The following is a 20,278-nucleotide window of genomic DNA, read 5'->3' on the forward strand; positions in this document are numbered from 1 at the left end:
AATTGTAACATTTACAAATTTGTAACTTGTAACAAATATCGTTTTCTTACCACAAATAAACAATCCATAATAATATCCAAAATGAATATTCTTTTGCGAAATGTTAACAAAATCTAGGATAAGCAAAATTTAGGATTAACAAAACCTATAGAGATGTGCGAACTATTCGAATTCGAATCGAATCGAATCGAATCTAATTATATTAGATAGACCTCCCACCCCACCCCCTGGGGGTGGGAGTTGGGGGCAACTTTGAAATCTTAAATTGAAACCCCCATTTTTTATTGCAGATACGGATTCTGCGCCACAAAATACGTAAATTTTGTCTGAAACTTTTTTTTTTATTCGTGATAGATGGCGCTGTAAAGTCGCAAAAAATTATATTTTCCGCAATTCTCCAGAAATGATCATTGGATTGAGAAATAAAAAATACCTGTTCAATATTTTTAAAGAACATAATAAAAGTTAGTTACCCCGAGAATGGGGGGGGGAATAACTTTTATTATGATCTTTAAAAATATTGAACAGGTATTTTTTATTTCTCAATCCAATGATCATTTCTGGAGAATTGCGGAGAATATAATTTTTTGCGATTACAGCGCCATCTATCACGAATCAAAAAAAAAGTTTCGGACAAAATTTACGTATTTTGTGGCGCAGAATCCGTATCTGCAATAAAAAATGGGGGTTTCAATTTAAGATTTCAAAGTTGCCCCCAACCCCCACCCCCAGGGGATGGAGTGGGAGGTCGAGTTTGGTATCATTGGATGTCCCCCTTCGAGACTAACAACTTTCATTAACCACTTTTTTTTATCCAATGCATAGTTCTCGAGATATTTCAATGCCTTCAGATAAATCGTGCACCCTGTATATGATGCACACGCTAATATATGATGCAAACGCTAATGTATTTGATTCGTATTCAAATCTTTGCGATTCGAAATTTTCGAATTCGGATTCCAATCATAGGGATTCGGATTTGAATCGAATATAATTAGATTCGATTCGATTCGATTCGAATTCGAATAGTTCGCACATCTCTATAGGTTTTGTTAATCCTAAATTTTGCTTATCCTAGATTTTGTTAACATTTCGCAAAAGAATATTCATTTTGGATATTATTATGGATTGTTTATTTGTGGTAAGAAAACGATATTTGTTACAAGTTACAAATTTGTAAATGTTACAATTGTTACAAATATAACCGATGTACATATTATATCATACCCATTTATTGCAACTATATCTACTTATTATAATTATAATTCTTCGGTACGTTATTTCTAAATAAGATATGTATAAACTTGATTGGTATCTTCGTACTACATGTATATCAAAGTATTATTAAATCTATAACTCTAAACTTAACTAAAGTAGCTTATGGAATAACGGTAATTATAATGATGAAAAGTAAAGACAAATGTACTTCATTTTGATGTAAATATAAACATCAACGACGATTGCACGGCTATAACAAACGGATTTGCTTAACAAATATATATCATTACTTTTTTTGTGCATAAAAAACTAATACTTCGTGTAAATCTGATGCAATCCTTTCATTTTGTCCGCATGTACATTTATAGACAAATCTGCTTATATATTCCCGTATAAAGTCATCTTTGAATTGTTCCATTCGTTCGTGGGGCATGTTTCCCAAAAATTGTGTCACGAAAGATAGTATCATACCTGTATTGAAATAATTAATAATTATTATAAGGATATAGTTTAAGTTGGATCTATATTAAATATTGGTACTACAAATGATAATAAATTATTAGAGGTGATATATGTCACCCGCCAACACATTTTTAAAGATATATACTTGCGAATTGGCGAATATCTCTAGCGGGGAATGTTCTTTCACGATGGCTGCAATGAAGTACATTAAAGCCAATACTTTTGAGCAATGTTTTTAATTCTTTCTGAGGTTGAAGAGAGTTGTAAAACGGCGGAATAAAATAATTTTTATGCTATACAGACACATAGGAAATATTGAACAATTTGTTATGATAAATATTTGCAAAGGACTATAAGCAATAAGAAAGTATATAGGTAAAATTTACCTGTATATGTGACTTGTAGCGTACATCTTGCGACAATTTGTGTAGGATATCAAACAAATCATGAGACACGACTGTTAGTGCTAATACAGTTCCGCTAGGTCGAAGTAAATGATAGATATTCTCAATTGCTTGTCTATTAGATAAAAGAAATATATTTAGTCTTTGGAGCACAGGCTTATTGGAATATATTGGTATAAGTTTGATCAGCAAATTATAAAAATGATTTGAATAGATGTGGATAATTAAATTATATAATATTTTCTCGAATTAGTTTATCCATTTCAATTTATATCCGCATTTCGTTAAATATCTGTCTTACCGAATATCTTGGCACCAATGCAGAACATAAAATGTGAATGCATGATCGTACTGAGAAATATATTTTTTTGGCAACTCTTTTGTTTCAATGTTAAGTATGTCGAAATTGAGTCGTACCTCGTCACCGTATACTTTCTTGGCGTGCGTAATCATACTTTCCAAGATATCCACACCTTCAAACAAATCGTACTTAAATGATAAATCTCGTCAACATGTGTATCATATTTTAGCAATATATTATTTTCATACCAGTGACTACCGCTTTTGGGTCGAGTGCGGGTAGGAGAATATCTTTTGTAGTGTCACCGGGACCACAACCAATGTCTATACACTTTCCTGACATACATCTTATTTCTTCTTCGAACTCGTCAATTAAGCACTGTACGAAAGTACGTAACATGTTCGCTTGGCTATATTCCGACGGATTCGTCATGTTGAAAAATGTGATGCGGTTGTTTTTGGAAACCTCAACTTGTTTCTTTACTTCCCTTTTATTCTTCACTTCTCGGTGATTTCGGTAATATATGGGAAACAAATAGATATCTGTGAAACATGAAATTCTTGTTGAATTTATGCAGCACGTATCTGACATATGTTCAGTTCAGTTCGATATATGGCTTTAGATAGATGTACCCATTACCGATACACCATTCTCCTTCTGACATATGTATAACAGTGATAACAAGTCAAATATATCTATTGTTAGATATAGAGGTTGCCTCATTGATGAGCTTGTAGGCAGAGTACGCATCAGTAAGAGGGGCTATTGACGTCATTGTGAATCCCAGTGCGGCTCCCCAGTGGTTCCCTATGGAACTTTAGCAGTCAAGGCAGGATCCGAGCATGATCCAGCCAGTCAAGGCAAGACGTCAATAGCCCCTCTTACTGATGCGTACTCTGCCTACAAGCTCATCAATGAGGCAACCTCTATATCTAATAATAGATACACTTGACTTGTTATCACTGTTATACATATGTAAGAAGGAGAATGAGGCAACCTCTATATCTAACAATAGATATATTTGACTTGTTATCACTGTTATACATATGTCAGAAGGAGAATGGTGTATCGGTAATGGGTACATCTATCTAAAGCCATATATCGAACTGAACTGAACATATGTCAGATACGTGCTGCATAAATTCAACAAGAATTTCATGTTTCACAGATATCTATTTGTTTCCCATATATTACCGAAATCACCGAGAAGTGAAGAATAAAAGGGAAGTAAAGAAACAAGTTGAGGTTTCCAAAAACAACCGCATCACATTTTTCAATCCATGACGAATCCGTCGGAATATAGCCAAGCGAACATGTCACGTACTGTCAAGGCAAGATCCAAGCATGATCCAGCCAGTCAAGGCAAGATCCGAGCATGATCCAGCCAGTTAAGACAAGATCTGAGCATGATCCAGTCAGTCAAGGCAAGATCCGAGCATGATTCAGCCAGTCAAGGCAAGATCCGAGCATGATCCAATCAGTCAAGGCAAGATCTTCTTTTGTGTACAATTACTTAAAGTGTTCAAAAACTTGGTCATTTACTTGTATACATAGCTCTAATCTATAGTGAAAGTTGTCCCTAACTTTTTCAAGAACACCTACATTAATATTTCTGCAAGCCTGTCTGATCCGGTTTTTCATATTTTCAACGGTTGTAGGCTTTTGCGAATAAACTATATCTCTAATGTAGCCCCAGAAATAAAAATCTAGGGGTGTCAAGTCGGGTGATCTTGGAGGCCATTCTTGAACTCGGCTGCCCATACCAATCCACCTATTCGGGAATCTATTGTTTAAATATTGTGTAACAGCTCGAGATCTATAAGCCGGTGCTCCATCTTGTTGGAACCACATTCGTCTGAGTAAATCATTGTCGACATGTCTCAAGAGGTTGAGCAGGTCATCTTGAAGAAATCTTAGATAGATTGCCGCATTGAGATTTTCTTCAAAAAAATATGGACCAACAATAACATCTCCCAGGATGCCTGCCCAAACGTTAATGGACCACTGCCGTTGGAACTCTTGGCTTCTCTGCCAATGTGGATTAGCATCTGAATAATAATGGCAGTTATGTCTATTAACGCCTCCTCTATTACAAAACATGGCTTCATCAGAAGAAAGCGTATCAGCAATGAACCGGGGATTTTGTTGGATTTGATCTTGAGCCCAGTTACAAAAACGTACACGGCGTTGGTAGTCCCTCTCTTCCAATCGCTGAGTTAGATGAATGTGATATGGGTGAAACTTGTTGTGCTTGAGCACACGATTGGCTGTTGATTTAGATATACCGTATTGCCTTTCAATTTGTTTCGTAGAGATTTGAGGATTCAAAGCAACGGCACCTATAACAGTCAATGATGTGACTTCATTAGGGCCCGATTTTCGCCGGTTTCTTCTAAGAAAACCCTGTTCAGCTCTGTCGCAGAGTCTTTTTATTACTTTCCTATCAGGATGGCGTCTGTCTGGAAATCTTTCAGCATAAAGCCTTTCTGCTGCCGAGTAATTATTCCTGGCCTCACCTAAAATGCGAATCATGTCCACAATTTCATTTGGTGGATAAGCAGCCATAATTATAAAGAAAAAAAGCGCCAAAAAACTAAAAATTCCTGTCTTATAAAAAAAAAAGTTAATGAATAATAATATGCGTCTGTCTGAGACTTCGCCAAAATACCGACAGTTGCCCAAGTAAGAAATTTTAAACAAGCCTCTTGATATTTGTTTCATTAAAAGAATTGGCAATTGCACTTTCACAATTGTTACAGTTCATTGATTATCAGGCAATACAAGATCTCGTCTTGACTGGCTGGATCATGCTCGGATCTTGCCTTGACTGGTTGGATCATGCTCGGATCTTGCCTTGACTGGTTGGATCATGTAAGATAAGATTATCGGAAAGTGAATGCTTTACGAAATATTTTGTATTTTTATCAAAATTTTGTAAATTTGAAACTTTATAACTCGAAAAGTACTTCACCACAAAACATTTGATTATAGTGTTTTGGGAAGCTCTCGAGGTCAGCTACAAGAATATGTAATAAAAAATAGGGGGTGCCATCTAAAAAAATTGAGGTAACCTTCATGTGACCTTCAAATGACTCTTCAAGGTCAAATCAATGGTACCATCTTATGGCCCCCTCGAAACCATACAAAACGTGTCTGAACCATTTTTCTCTAAAATCAAAAATAGAGATATTTTTGGTGGACACTTAAAATGGGACACCCTGTATATGACAAGTGATAAAATATAAAGTAATACATAACACATTGCATCAAATGACTTTAAAATGTTATTAGAGAAATTTTATTATATATTTATGTAATGAAAACATTTACAATGTAAGAAGAATCATATAAAAATAAAATAACGTACACACACACACATACATATAAATGTAAATATATTTTGTACATACTTATTATAAATATATTTGATAAGGTACATAGTACATTTTATTTTTACATATGCAGTCGAACGAAATGCTATTTTTTTTGTATAATAAAATTACTGATTTTTAAACAAAATCAGTTTAGTATATGTCGATCTAATTCTAACAACTGTATTTTTTTTCGATAATCCTTGATGACGTAAACGAAGATTAAAATAGTAAGAATTATTTTCAGTACTTGAGTTCTATGATCACTTAGAGGATTCTGGTCAAATAAATGATCATCATTATGAAAAACATTCGAAGGAATGACAGGTAGAGTTTTAATAAATGCGGAATAATATTTTTTTGATGAAACAAATTGCCATATGTCCTAAATATTTTTTCCGCAATAAGACATGTTGTAATTACATCTTGCGAAGCCGAAGTTAAACCGCCTCTACATTTCTGGTTTTGCAAATAAGAGAAAGATTTTTCACAAGTTAAATAAGATACACATATTTCACATTTTAAGATCTTACTAACACTTTTAGTAATAAATCCACTTATGTAGCAGACCACATGTTCAATATAATCAGTAGATAGCCAATCATTATGAAAAAGATAATCATGATCGTGTATTATAGAATCTACTAATTCAGTACGTGTTACATCATCAATATTATCCACTGATGTTACATCATTTATACTTAAAACAGCAGTTTTATCTATGACCGTGTTATTGGCATATTTCGAAATGTCAATATCTGTATGAAGCAGTAGCCGTTTATATGCTGCTATAAATTGTTTAGCTATCGGGTTATTATTAAAACCTCCACGGCTACGTATAGCACTGAAAAAGGTTTCTAAGTGATCCTGCGATAACTTGTATGTCAAAAGGTACTTAAAATTGCTATCCACAAACAGACGAAGAGAAATGCCCAATATGCTTTTCATGCAAACCAGGAAGCCGAAGAAACCCATTTTGCGATTAGATTTAAGTATCTGGCAATTGACCATCTTTCAATCCTTTCAAGTAATTACAATAATTATCAACTTGTTTGCATATGTCATCATAATTTTTTCGTGTTAAATATTGGGCAAATTTATTTTTACAAAAACGATTACGACTGTTTAATAAATCGAACATATTATTAATTCGAATGCAAAAGTTTGCAGTATCACCACAGCCGGCGAATGTAGATAAACTTAGATCTTCTGCACAAAATTTTAGCGCATTTGCTACGCTTGTACTAAGGACTTGTGCTGCTAATGATACTTTCATTTTCTCCTTTTGCCAATTGAGATGGCGACGTCGAATTTTTGTCCCTGCATGAAGCTCTTCCGTTTCTTGTAACTGCACTAATGCTACAATAAATGCCCAATTTATTAATTCTCCATTTTTATCCCATAACATTTTCTTAGAAGCAAAAGCATTTCGAATGAGTTTAAGCATGTGACAAGCATCGAGGAGAATGAAAATGCAATGTTTAGATATTGGATGGTAAAAATATGGCACCAAATTATCAGTTGATAAATTAGCTCCCATGTTATTCAACATGGAAATGTTGGAGGCAGCTCCATCGACAGTAACAGAAACAATGTCATTGGCTTCATGCAAGACTAAGAGGCATTGTTTCAATAAATTTGCCCTTTCTGCTCCACTCAATGCGTGAATGAAATAATAAGCAACTGGTATTTTAAAATGCTCATTGATGCAAGTTACCATATATAAACACCAATGCATAATTGGCCTCGGGTAACTCATCAGTGTCGATGTCCATTCCCAAATTTACAAATCCAATGTACTGTGTACCATCCCAATCTATTTGACGCTTAATAGACATTTCATCTATTGACAAACTAAAGTATAAATTTTTATTTTCAGACTTGGCTATATGGGCCTTTCTTGCCAGGGTGTTTACGGCTTCCTGCGTACCACAAGTTCCATTCAATTTTCGATACCATTTTCGGATAGTTGCAGAATGCGGTAAGGATTTCATAAAAACTTTTCGGACATAATCGTATGCTCTACTAGAAAAAAATTGAAGGGTTGTAGCAAATGTTTTAAGAGATTCTGGAAATTTTGCTCTGCTTTTCTGCGTTAATTGGCGCTTGAAGATTGCTTTACTTGACTCAGATATTGTAACCTATGTTGAAAATGAAATATAATATAATATTAATATTAAGTAATGTAGACCTTACAACATTTTTGTAACCTCTGTCAATGTATATCATTCAATGTGCCGTAAACCGGGGTTACTTTGCCACCAGGGGTATAACTTTATCCCATTGTTTTAAAAAGTTTCAATCAACAGAAACCTAGTGATTTATAAAGGAATCATGTTTGACCGGATTTTTGTGGCCTTTGAAAAGATATTTTTTTTAAATATTGGACACTATTAACCCCTTGCCTTACAATTTAAGTTCTGATGGCGCATGCCACAAACAACAACAAGGTCGGTCACACACGTCGAGCCATTATGACACATTATAAATTATTAACGTTTTGATAAAATTTACAAAAATTTAATAATCTTGAATCGTATGGTATCTTTCAAAGCATATTGGTACATATAATGCATCTTTACATCTTTTGCACTCCCACGTTGTTTCGCTACGTTTTTTTAAGAAAATTATTAAGTGTTTGTCGCGTATAGCCCGATCGACGTGTACCACGTCTTTGACACGTGTTTACGTTTGGACCGAACGACGTACTACGTCTTTCACACGTGTTATTTACGTTTGGCCCGATCGACGTACCACGTCTCTCACACGATATTGTAAGGCAAGGGGTTAATAAACGTGTTAAATTTTTATAACACGATATAATTTTTACTTGTAAAAACTTATGTCATGTACATATATATCTTAAAAGAAAAATAATTTGATAAGTTCTACTTGTAAAAACTTATGTTAAGTACATAATATATATTTTAAAAAAAAAAGGAAAAAATTTGAATTTGAGATTTCTAAAAATATTAAATATATCACTAAGTGTTAAGTATATCAATAATCACATATATATGTTAGGTTTCTCAGTTGGCGCTACTGTTTTAATATATCACTTCTTTTGTACAGTAGAATAGTGTTGTAGGGTTTTACTATAGTTATAAGTTTGATTTGTAAAAATTTATGTACACATATATATACATTAAAAAAAATAATTTGAGTTTGAAATTTCTGAAAATAACACAATACGTGTTGCGCTTGTACTTGGCGTCTTTTTTTACCTTTTTGTTTAATAAAAGAAACGCTCACCACAAGAAATTCGCTTCCATCATGATTTTTGTTTCTGCAGTTTCGTTATGTATATAACATAGAAAGTTCCACGAAAATATTTTATTTGCCGGGAATATCTATAAAGAAGAAAAGGGACAGTCGATGCGTGTTCGTTTTTAAACATTTGCGATTGCCGGTATTATTTTGGTATATATCTCTATTCCTCTGAGAAATGTTTTTTTGTTCAGATACTCGTTGTCAGCGTGGATGCGAATTTCCGTCTCGTTTATCGGCGAGAATCCTAAAACGGGGATGCCCATCTGCGAAGTAAAAATCATTTTGATTGTGCTTCGACGCTTTGCCTACTAGTAACATTTTTAACTCATCGCTTAAACTAGTAACTTCTACTTACATAACATGCATTTAGCATAGCCAGATAAGAAGGAAAAGTTAAAATGCAAGACACACGCGCGCGCACACACACACGAAAAACTGCTTACCTGACGTAAAAAGCGAGCGTCCGAGGTAGCGGTATTAATTGTCAACTTGAGCTCTATATCGAGTTCATCGGCAGCTTTCTTGAAAGCCATCCAGAAGGGATTGGTATCGTCAACTTTGGTGCCTTCGATCTTAGGATTCTTCTTACAAAACTTGTAAGTTACTCCCGTACCAGCTTCCTTGCACCAGCTTTGGATGATGGCCTCGAGCTCTTCGTGACTGGCGCTAGGCGCCAGACGAATATCAAATAGAATCTTCACAATCTGGGGTATAATGTTGTCTTCTACACCACCCTGAAAGAGATGCATTAAGACGGATTAAGAGATTGCGATTTTGATAAATAGACCACACCTTCATCGTTCATCGTACGCGTAATACTTTCTGTATTATTTGAGTGAGGTAAAAATCGTCCTGTTATTATATTCCTAGACAACCTAATCTTCTATAAAAAAACCCTGTATAAAATGTCGAATTGAAACGTATTAAAAAGTATTGACATTTTGAATACTGCTTTCTGAATTCTGCTTTCTGATCCGAAGAAAGGGATTGAAAAGTATTAGTTCCCATTAAATCTCACCGCGCTAAATGCGAGACGGCAGTGGTGAATACTTCGCATTAAAAAAGATTCAATTCATTTCAAATATGCCTCGCATTCAATCACACATTCGATAATTTTCAAATGCGAACTTTCGCATTGAAAAGTATTCACTTCTTCTCCTATAACTGTTTTCGGACTCAGAGGCATACAAGATTTTCACGTTCTATTCCCCGTCGCATTGAAAAGTATTGGCCCGCGATCCGATCCAAATGATTTTCGCAAAGCAGAATTCACGACGAAATCTCGTGAATGCGAAACGATACTTTTAAATACGACATTTTATACAGGGAAGATATCCTCTACTTTTATTTATTTATACGTCTTTTAGGAGTTTCTGTTCGGATCTGTGCAACGCTTACAGTGATTTTCGTAAGATTTACAGATGTCACGTCACCGACGCTCCCAGAATCTAACTTCGTTTTCTCTTTCGCTCTCAAGTCCAAAAAACGGTTGACTATGACCTGCATTTTTTCCGCGGCGGTGTTGTCCAGCATAAGCGAGCCGTGTCCGGTGACGCCTTCGCAAGTTATCTCCACACTCCACTTTGCCTTGTCTATGTAGGTCACGTGGAAGGACGAGTCGGAAAATCCGTTACCCTCGTCCAGCGCAAAGCCGACGTTCAGGGACTTGAAATATGCGCTTTGCACGAAGTCTTTCATGCCATGCTCGCCACCGACCTCCTCCTCCGGCATAAAAGAAATGTAAACAGTTCGCGAGAAACGCTTACCGTTCAGCTTGAATCTGTGAATCGCTTCTAAATATTGCATTCCCACGCTCTTCATGTCTTGGCTGCCACGTGCATAAATATTGCCGTCCTCATCCATGTGCGCGCTGAACGGCGGATACAACCATTTGTCCTAGATCAATCATTTAATTATTCAGTTAGGTAGTGTGGCGTGAGAGACGACACTCGTAGAATTCTCAAACAAATGCATTACCGGGTAAGTCGTGACAACGTCCATGTGGTTGTTCAAGAGGATCGTCGACTTGCTCGAGTCCGTTCCTTCCCATGCGATAATCACCACTGGCTTCCCGGGATGTAAATGATACACTTTAGCCGGCAAGTGAAAAGATTCTGCCAGTGTCAGTATAAATTCAACGCATTTCTCTAAAATATCATTAATAATTATATTAATAATAATAATAATAATAATAATAATATAAATTAATAATAATAATAATCGTTATCATCATCAATAATAATAAATAATAATAATATAAAATATCATTAATAATTAATCAATGATAAATAGTTGAATGATGATTAATTATTAGAACACTCGTCAAATAAAGTAGACATAAACACGTTTACTTTGCTCGTTTGAGCACTCGCCATCTTTATGATAATGACTACCGGCTAATCTAAATTAATTCAAGCTGAAGGATATAGAACGCCACTCTCATCTTTTTCATGCCGTATACAGCGATTACTTTTATTATAATTTACGCGCAATTCCCGTCGCTGTGCAAATCTGTCCGAAGGTGCAGATCTACTCATTTTATTTCAATGGAATTTTTCGAAAATTTGCTCATGCGTCCGCTCACCATATTTAGCGTTCGGTTGCACCGATGGTATGCGTAGATATTCTCGAAAATATTCCACAGCCTTTTCATCCAGTTCCTTTTCCGAAAGCTCGTGTTCTTGGGCCATAGTAGGGATCTTCTTGGTCACTCTATTATACACAATGTCGGTATTCAACTACAATCGAACAGATAAAGTCAGGTCGACGTCCAACGAAATGCCACGCCTGTGTGTGTCTTCGCTCTCGAATTTATATGATATTTGCCACGTCACCTTGTCCTCCATGATAAGAAGAATCTCCATTAAAAATTAGGACGCGCGGGCCAGTCAGATTTCAAACAATGTATATTCCAAATACCGATGATAAGTATTAAACTAAACACGTCCGTTGACACTTATTTTATTACAAAATGTGTGAAAACGGCTTATTACTGTTTCAGTTTGTAGAAATGGTGGGCAAACACGGTGCAAATAATATTCTTATTAGTATTGTTATATTTTTATTGTTATTATCATTTCAAAGTTTACATTTTAGAGTCGCTACGATGCTGCGATTCGAAAAGTGCTTTTATTCTGTGTGTTGCGACACTGTATAAAGAATATTTCTTTCGTCTCTTGTACGAAAAAGTGTATTGATGCTCTTTAACTGAATTATAATGAGACTCAAGTAGTTGCACTGTGTATGCTTCTTCATATTATTCTCATCGACGATATAATTACATAAAAATAACAACGAGTCTCAAATTAATCCTTAACAGTGATAAAATCGTAAAATTGCATAACACTGGTATATATAAATGCGATAGATATGTTAACTCAGCACGTTATCGTGCGTATCATATAATTATCAGTTCTCTATATCTATATCTCTATATCTAAGACACTCAAGGTAGTAATAAGCATACAAGTGATTTGTTCCAACTTTTTGGTAAGTTAACTGATAGTTAAAAATCATATGTTTACCTTCGTTTTTCCTTCAATTTAGACAAAGACAGACATATGATTTAACTATCAGTTAACTTGTCAAGTAGTTGCAACAACTGGCTCATATTCGCAAAAGTGACGCGTAATGAACTATTAGTAATCGATTAGAAACACCCGAAATAAGAATATTGCAGCATTAATGTCTAACATGTCCATGCTTTTAAACATTCGCCACAGCTGGTATTAATTTGGTGTATATCTCTATTCCTTTCAGGAATATATCCTTGTTGAGATATTCGTCATGATCATGAATAAGTATTTTGGTCTTGTTCATCGGCGAGAAGCCTAAGGCGGGGATGCCCACCTGCCAAATTAATATAATAAAAAAATATGTAATATTTGTGTTTAGCATAGCTGTTTGCTGCGTTGCTTTTAATACTGAATTGTCAAGTCCAAAGCTCACAGCCCGATACTTACCGAGCGCACGTAGCGACAGTCCGTGCCTCCCGGGAAAATGCCGATCTCTAGCTCAATACCTTGTTCATCGCAGCTCTTTTTAAACGCAATCCAGAAAGGATTGGACTCGTCCAACTTCGTACTCTTGACCTTAGGATTCTTCTCCTCGAAAGAGTAGGTTACATCTGGCCCGGCCTCCTCGCACCAACGTTTAATGGTTGCTTCAAATTCTTCGTGGTCGACAGTGTCTGCTACACGAATGTCGAACACAGCCGTGAACTCTCTGGGTATCACGTTGGTCTGCACACCGCCCTGAAAGAGGTGCATTTGACGAATTAGAAAACTGCGACGTGTTGGCAATAGACAAGTATCGAGAAGAGGTGAATTAAGAGCCAAAATTGATGAGATTCGAAGAGTAGAAACCGATAAAAATATGGAATGTACAAAGATGAGGTACAAAGCATGATCGCAACACGAAGAATAACGAAGTTCAAGACGACACGGTTCAACGTAAATTGTTAAATTGTTAAATGAAAGGATACTCACTGCGTGATCCTAATGAAAATCCTAATGGTACAGACATGTAAAGCAGAGAAGAAGTCGTACAGTGGCTTAAACGTTACAACTAACCGATCTGTTTGGAAACCGTTTTTCTCTTAAGTGCACAAATTCAATACTCTATTATATTCGATATTCGTATGAAGCTCATAAATTCATCTAGAACGAAAGATAATGACTCGATGAATTTATTTACGTGACCATAAATAAACATAAATATAAACGAGATTCGATGGCTACGCTGTATAAAATGTCGTATTTAAAAGTATCGTTTCGCATTCACGAGATTTCGTCGTGAATTCTGCTTTGCGGAAATCGTTTGGATCGGATCGCGGGCCAATACTTTCCAATGCGACGGGGAATAGAACGTGAAAATCTTGTATGCCTCTGAGTCCGAAAACAATTATAGGAGAAGAATTGAATACTTTTCAATGCGAAAGTTCGCATTTGAAAATTATCGATTGTGTGATTGAATGCAAGGCATATTTGAAATGAATTGAATCTTTTTTAATGCCAAGCATTCACCACTGCCGTCTCGCATTTAGCGCGGTGAGATTTAATGGGAACTAATACTTTTCAATCCCTTTCTTCGGATCAGAAAGCAGAATTCAGAAAGCAGTATTCAAAATGTCAATACTTTTTAATACGTTTCAATTCGACATTTTATACAGGGTAAGCATAATGAGACTCAATAGTCTTTTATCATTAGGACTGTAAATACGATTCGGGATTTCCAGATGCTTGGATTTGACACAACCGGATAACAACACTTCAGATACTGAGGATTGTTAGGTGACTGAAAATTTCCATTCCCCATTTCCTCCCACAAAAGTAACAAAAAGCGCTTCTCAACAGCGTGCGATAAAAATGCGAACTTTTGTTTGCAGAGCGAATCTTAACGATCATAAATTGTTCTTATCGTATCGGCCAACAGAATTCGCTCGACAATTAGCGTTCCTGCATTCTCGCTACAGCTTGTAGATTCACGATACTTACATTGAGTTTCGTAAGATTCACGGACGTCACGTCGCCTAACTTGTATTTTTTAGAGTCCGCCAGTTTCGCCTTCTCGGTCGCTCTCAACTCCATTAAGCGGTTGATTATATTCGTTAGCTTCTCCGCAGCCGTGTTTTCCATCATGATCGAGCCATGGCCGGTGTTACCGACGCAATGTATCACCAGGTGCCAGATCGATCTCTCGCCGTTGAACATGTAGAACTGATCTTGCGGACAGGATACGCCTTCATCCAAGGCGAAGCCAACGTTCAGGGACTTGAAGTCCGCGGTGTGCACAAAATCCTTCATGCCGAGGACGCCGCCGATCTCCTCGTCCGGTACGAAGGATATGTGGATGGTGCGTGAAAGACGCTGTCCGTTCAGCTTCAGTCTGCGAATCGCCTCCAGGTATTGGATACCCACGCATTTCATGTCCTGGCTACCGCGAGCGTAGATGTTGCCCTTCTCGTCCATGTGAGCGTCGAATGGTGGATAGGACCAATATTCCTACGTCAATTAATCAATTGTGTAATTGCTGGACGTGTCAGAGCGAGATGTCTGTATCATCGTAGCTTAAGTGAGGTAATACGTTCTACGTGATCGTATGTTGTCCTTGATGATCGTCAAGAACTCACCTCGAAAACTGGCACAACATCCATGTGACTGTTGAGGAGAATCGACGGCTTCGTTGGTTCAGTCCCTGCCCACGTAAGAACCACGATCGGTCTCTTGGGATATACCTGATAGATCTTAATCGGCAAGTCGAGGGACTTGGCTTGCTTTTGTAAAAACGACACGCAGTCGTCTGAAATAAAAATATAAAATAAATCGATGAATTCGATGATTAATTGTTCGTACTAGCTCGCACCATTGTTTAAACATAGTATAATCTATAATATACAGAGATATGCGAATCAAGAATTTTTATGTCGAATCGAATCGAATCGAATGAAATCAAATCGAATCATTAAAAAATTTAACATGACTTATTAATTAATTGATTAAACATGCAAATAATGATGGAAGATTTTAATATGAAAGAGAATATTGATATTGTAATATCATCTTAAAGTAAAGTATATATTTAAATATTTAAAGTAATTTATAATTAAGTTATTAATTATAAGTTAAGTTAATTACAAGTTAAGGGTTCAAACATACAGGCCCGGATGGCTCGTTTTGTAGCTGATGCGCGCAAACGATAATTTATAATATTTGATTCCTATTCGAATTATTCGGATTCGAATCATAAGGATTCGGATTCGAATCTAATCGAATTACATTAGATTCGATTCGAATTCAAATAGTTTTCGCACATCTCTAGTAATATATAAGTATAATACATCAATGGTCTGTTCTTTGTAGCTGCACTGCTGAGCTGGTGAAATAAGCTAGAGTGAGAAAACCTATATTTGTCTCACTTTAACTTATTGCACCAGTTCAACAGTGCAGCTGCAAAGAACATACCACTAGTCACTTGACGTTATTCAGCAATAAAAATAGTATATAGCTAGTATATCCGTCGAAACTGATAATTTATCGCCGTATACATCAAGCGAATAATAAAGTTAAAAATAAAAAAGAAACTTTATTAATTTGTAGTATTTTGTCAAATACAGTGTGAAGATGCAAACAAGAAAAATACCATCTCAATGGTATCTCTGTTGGTTATCAGATAACGAGATACCAAACAAAATGCCGATCAAAGATAACAAATTCATAAATGCTACAAACACGTACATATACTTTGTTAAGTTCTCTAATCAATTAATTGGCTCAGTAACTTAATCTTAATTGGCTTTGTAACTAATTAAAAATTTTTTCGCCGGGAATAAATCCTCGATTTTTTAAAGAAATATCCATTTCGTTTATCTCCAGCGTGGCAATTTTTGCGTATCCTCCCAAAGACGTTGTTATCATCGAGCTCTTCGCGGGAGATTCGCCACATCGTCTCAACGAGCTGGACAATCTGTTTAATTAACACGGAAACGCATCGTTGAGCGCGCTGGCGCGATTCATTCACGCGGACGATTTTGCTTTTTCATCGCACGTGGCCAATCTATTTTTTTCTCACGGTCGTTTCAAAGTGTTGATCCGAACAGACTGAATTGAAGATATACAGGGTGTCCCATTTTAATCCGGCCGGCTGAATAAAATTCGAGGATGATATTTTCAAAAAAAAAAATGTCAGACAAATGTTGCTCAGTTCTAAGGGGGACATTCGATGCCATCAACAATTTTGACCTCGGGTGAAGGGTTCAAGGTCATTCAAGGTCAACTTTTTTTTCTTAAATGGGAACCCCTATTTTTCACTTCGGCAATCGATTCTACGTAAAAACAAATGAAACTTTTGTCTGAAGCATTTTTTTTATAACGCAAACTAATTTCACTTATTCAACCTCCAAAATTGAAATTTTCAAACTTTCTGAATTTTTTACTCGAGAATGGTGAGGTTTGGGGGGAAATTGCAGAAGACAAAAAGTTCTTGGAATGCTGCAAAGAATTCACTCCAATTTTCGCATGCCGAGGGTATGCGAAACTGAACATGATGAGATAAAAGATTTTTTCCAAATATTGGCGGAAAAAAGTGCACGATCAACTATGCGAAAATTCGAGTGAATTCCTTGCAGCATTCCAAGAACTTTTTGTCTTCTGCAATTTCCCCCCAAACTTTACCATTCTCGAGTAAAAAATTCAGAAAGTTTGAAAATTTCAATTTTGGAGGTTGAATAAGTGAAATTAGTTTGCGTTATAAAAAAAAATGCTTCAGACAAAAGTCTCATTTTTTTTACGTAGAATCGATTGCCGATGTGAAAAATAGGGGTTCCCATTTAAGAAAAAAAAAGTTGACCTTGAATGACCTTGAATCCTTCACTCGAGGTCAAAATTGTTGATGGCATCGAATGTCCCCCTTAGAATTGAGCAACATTTGTCTGACATTTTTTTCTGGAAAATATCCTCGAATTTTATTCAGCCGGCCGGATTAAAATGGGACACCCTGTATATCGTCGGCTTGACAATTCAATTACGCGAATATATATTTCTATACAAATCAACGTGATAGTCCTGATACGTCACGTTGTGTCCTTTTCTCTCAAGCTCGCATCAAAATATACATACACACACATATATATATATACCAGGTATGTCGGTAATTACTTTCCGGTTTTTGTAACAGATGTCACTAGCCATAAGTATGCAATGTTATGATTTGATACATATGTCATTTTATTCTACTGACATTAACCTCAAAACTACACAAGTTACGTTCCGCCAAAATAACAGCGTTATAGATTAATAATTTTTTGAAAATGTCGAGTTTTGTGCCTGAAAACGTGCATTTGCGGCACGCGTTACTTTTCTTGTTTAATCAAAAGAAAAAAGCCGCTGAAAGTCATCGTTTGCTGGTAGAGACTTATGGTTAGCATGCTCCAACCATAAGAACATGTGAAACGTGGTTTCGACAATTCAAATGTGGTGATTTCAACGTTCAAGACAAAAAACGTTCTGGTAGACCGAAAACGTTTGAAGATGCGGAATTGCAGGAGTTATTGGATGAAGACCCAACACAAACTCAAAAACAATTGGCAGAAAAGTTGAATGGGAGCCAAGTAGCAATTTGTGAACGATTACAAGCGATGGGAAAGATCCAAAAGATAGGAAGATGGGTGCCACATGAATTGAATGACAGGCAATTGGAAAATCGAAAAATCGTCAGTGAAATGCTGCTTCAAAGGTATGAAAGGAAGTCATTTCTGCATCGAATAGTAACGGGTGATGAAAAATGGATTTATTTCGAAAATCCCAAGCGAAAAAAATCATGGTTATCACCTGGCGAAGGCGGCCCATCGACTGCAAGGCCAAATCGCTAAGACCATGCTCTGTGTCTGGTGGGACCAGGTTGATGTCGTATATTATGAACTGTTGAAACCTGGAGGAACAGTTAATACTGATCGCTACTAACAACAAATGATCAATTTGAAACTGTGCATTGATCGAAAAACGTTCACAATACGCTCAAAGACATGATAAGGTGATTTTGCAGCATGACAACGCGCCGTCTCATACAGCAAAACCAGTCAAAGAAGTGTTGAAATCACTTGGATGGGAAGTTTTATCGCACCCGCCGTACTCTCCAGACCTGGCTCCATCCGACTACCACCTTTTCGCATCGATGGGGCACGCGCTTGCAGAGTAGTACTTCGCCGATTTCGAAGAAGTTAAAAAATGGCTCGATGAATGGTTTAGCTCAAAGGAGAAACAGTTCTTTTGGAATGGCATCCATAAATTGCCTGAGAGGTGGGCAAAATGTATAGAATCAAATGGCCAATACTTTGAATAAATATATTTTAACTATCCATTGTAAATAACGTGTTTTCTTTAGCGAAAAAACCGGAAAGGAATTACCGACATACCTGGTATATATATATATATATATATATATATATTTATACATGTATCGGATAAATTTGTACAAAATGGCGCACAAATATTATACAAAATTGGGTTGAAAGAAACGCTACCAGTGTAAACACTACTGAAATTATTCGTGGAATCAATAGCGCGATGGTGATGGCGAACTTTGCGAATAATAGTAGCGTTAGCGTTAGTGCGTTAAACGTCATTTCCGCAATTTAAATACTTTTTCAGTTTTAGCATCCCGGGGATTTATTTAAATGCATAAATACGATGTATCCCGGTGTTGTATTTGACAGTGATACATGCAGTTCACAACGTTTTCGTCGTTCACGGAATTTACAAATGCTAACGCTAACATGCGCATTATTACAACATACAGCATGATAATATTTGTTAAAACTGCGACTTGCTTTATGAACGACTTTTAGCACTAAACAATGCTGATATTATCTTCCCGCGAACGCACTCGTAAATAAAAACTTATTTTGAAGAAACTTGACCGCCAAACTTGCTCATTCAACTAACCAGTAAACAATCGCAGATACTGACTCACAGATTTATATAATAATAATGTAAAAAATGCCACGGGAAAAAAGTGATCTAAAATAAGTGTAAAATAAAAATTTGAGATATATCTAAAGTGAAAAGAAAGTCTGAGATATAAAAATAAAAGATGAAATAAAAAACAAGACAATTTGTCTCATGCATTGCTTTTTATATTCCACGCGCGATCGCTCAGTTTCTCCGCGCATACATTTTTTCGGAGCTACTTAACTCTCTCCGGAAATAGAACTACGCATTTAATAAAATTTGCCGATAAAATTTTAACTTACCGTAATTAATGTTTGGCTGCACCGACGGTATCCTCAGGTATTCGCGGAAGTTATCCACGGCCGTGGCGTCCAGCTGTGAGTTCGAGGGCGTAGACATCGTCACGTTTAGCGCCTGCTTGTACTTGTTTATCGTGTTGTAACACGTTCTCTGTCAACAATCCAAAGTCGACCGCGCCAGTAGAAGCCGTCGCGTCGAATGATGCCTGATGTCGCCGCTGTATCGCGCCTCGGTGTCGCCGGTGAAATGTTGCGACACGCATGCGCGTTGCGACAAGATTCAATGGAGTACATTGCAAGATTAGAGTATCTGTTTTTCTGCATGTTCGGCAGTAAATTTCTCAACGCAAGTTTTCGCACTCGTGATAACGAATAATACGCGTGTAAACAATTTTTAAACGCCGATAATACATGTGCAACGTTCAATCGTTAAGAAATGGGTATCGTATCGTACAGGTCATTATTCCTCCTTTATCTACGACGATAACAATAAAAACGCTTTACTTCC

General features: G+C 36.4%; 3 protein-coding genes across 4 annotated transcripts; all 3 read right to left on the bottom strand.

The window, feature by feature from the left end:
• Positions 1 to 1,185: 1,185 nt before the first annotated feature.
• LOC105189347 (juvenile hormone acid O-methyltransferase) lies at positions 1,186 to 2,999 on the bottom strand. Of its 2 annotated transcripts, XM_025306337.1 has the most exons (5): positions 2,634 to 2,999; positions 2,386 to 2,557; positions 2,067 to 2,199; positions 1,826 to 1,973; positions 1,186 to 1,689 (listed from the first exon to the last, which is right to left on the bottom strand). In XM_025306337.1, the coding sequence occupies exons 1-5, from the start codon at positions 2,974 to 2,976 to the stop codon at positions 1,505 to 1,507; spliced, it is 981 nt and encodes a 326-aa protein (XP_025162122.1). In that variant the 5' UTR covers positions 2,977 to 2,999; the 3' UTR covers positions 1,186 to 1,504. The 2 variants fall into 2 exon arrangements, with proteins under 2 accessions (XP_025162122.1, XP_025162123.1); XM_025306338.1 differs by lacking the exon at positions 1,826 to 1,973 and having other exon boundaries at positions 1,570 to 1,689.
• A 5,917-nt stretch (positions 3,000 to 8,916) lies between these two features.
• On the bottom strand, positions 8,917 to 11,920 carry LOC105183201 (aminoacylase-1A). Its single transcript, XM_025306334.1, has 5 exons — positions 11,611 to 11,920; positions 11,004 to 11,173; positions 10,425 to 10,922; positions 9,470 to 9,760; positions 8,917 to 9,289 (listed from the first exon to the last, which is right to left on the bottom strand). The coding sequence occupies exons 1-5, from the start codon at positions 11,714 to 11,716 to the stop codon at positions 9,146 to 9,148; spliced, it is 1,209 nt and encodes a 402-aa protein (XP_025162119.1). The 5' UTR covers positions 11,717 to 11,920; the 3' UTR covers positions 8,917 to 9,145.
• A 634-nt stretch (positions 11,921 to 12,554) lies between these two features.
• LOC105183202 (aminoacylase-1) lies at positions 12,555 to 19,923 on the bottom strand. The gene is made up of 5 exons (XM_011141159.3): positions 19,774 to 19,923; positions 15,157 to 15,326; positions 14,522 to 15,028; positions 12,989 to 13,279; positions 12,555 to 12,875 (listed from the first exon to the last, which is right to left on the bottom strand). The coding sequence occupies exons 1-5, from the start codon at positions 19,868 to 19,870 to the stop codon at positions 12,732 to 12,734; spliced, it is 1,209 nt and encodes a 402-aa protein (XP_011139461.1). The 5' UTR covers positions 19,871 to 19,923; the 3' UTR covers positions 12,555 to 12,731.
• Positions 19,924 to 20,278: the final 355 nt, after the last annotated feature.

The sequence above is a fragment of the Harpegnathos saltator genome, unplaced genomic scaffold, assembly GCF_003227715.2.
Source record: "Harpegnathos saltator strain DR-91 unplaced genomic scaffold, Hsal_v8.6 scaffold774, whole genome shotgun sequence".
NCBI lineage: Eukaryota > Metazoa > Arthropoda > Insecta > Hymenoptera > Formicidae > Harpegnathos > Harpegnathos saltator.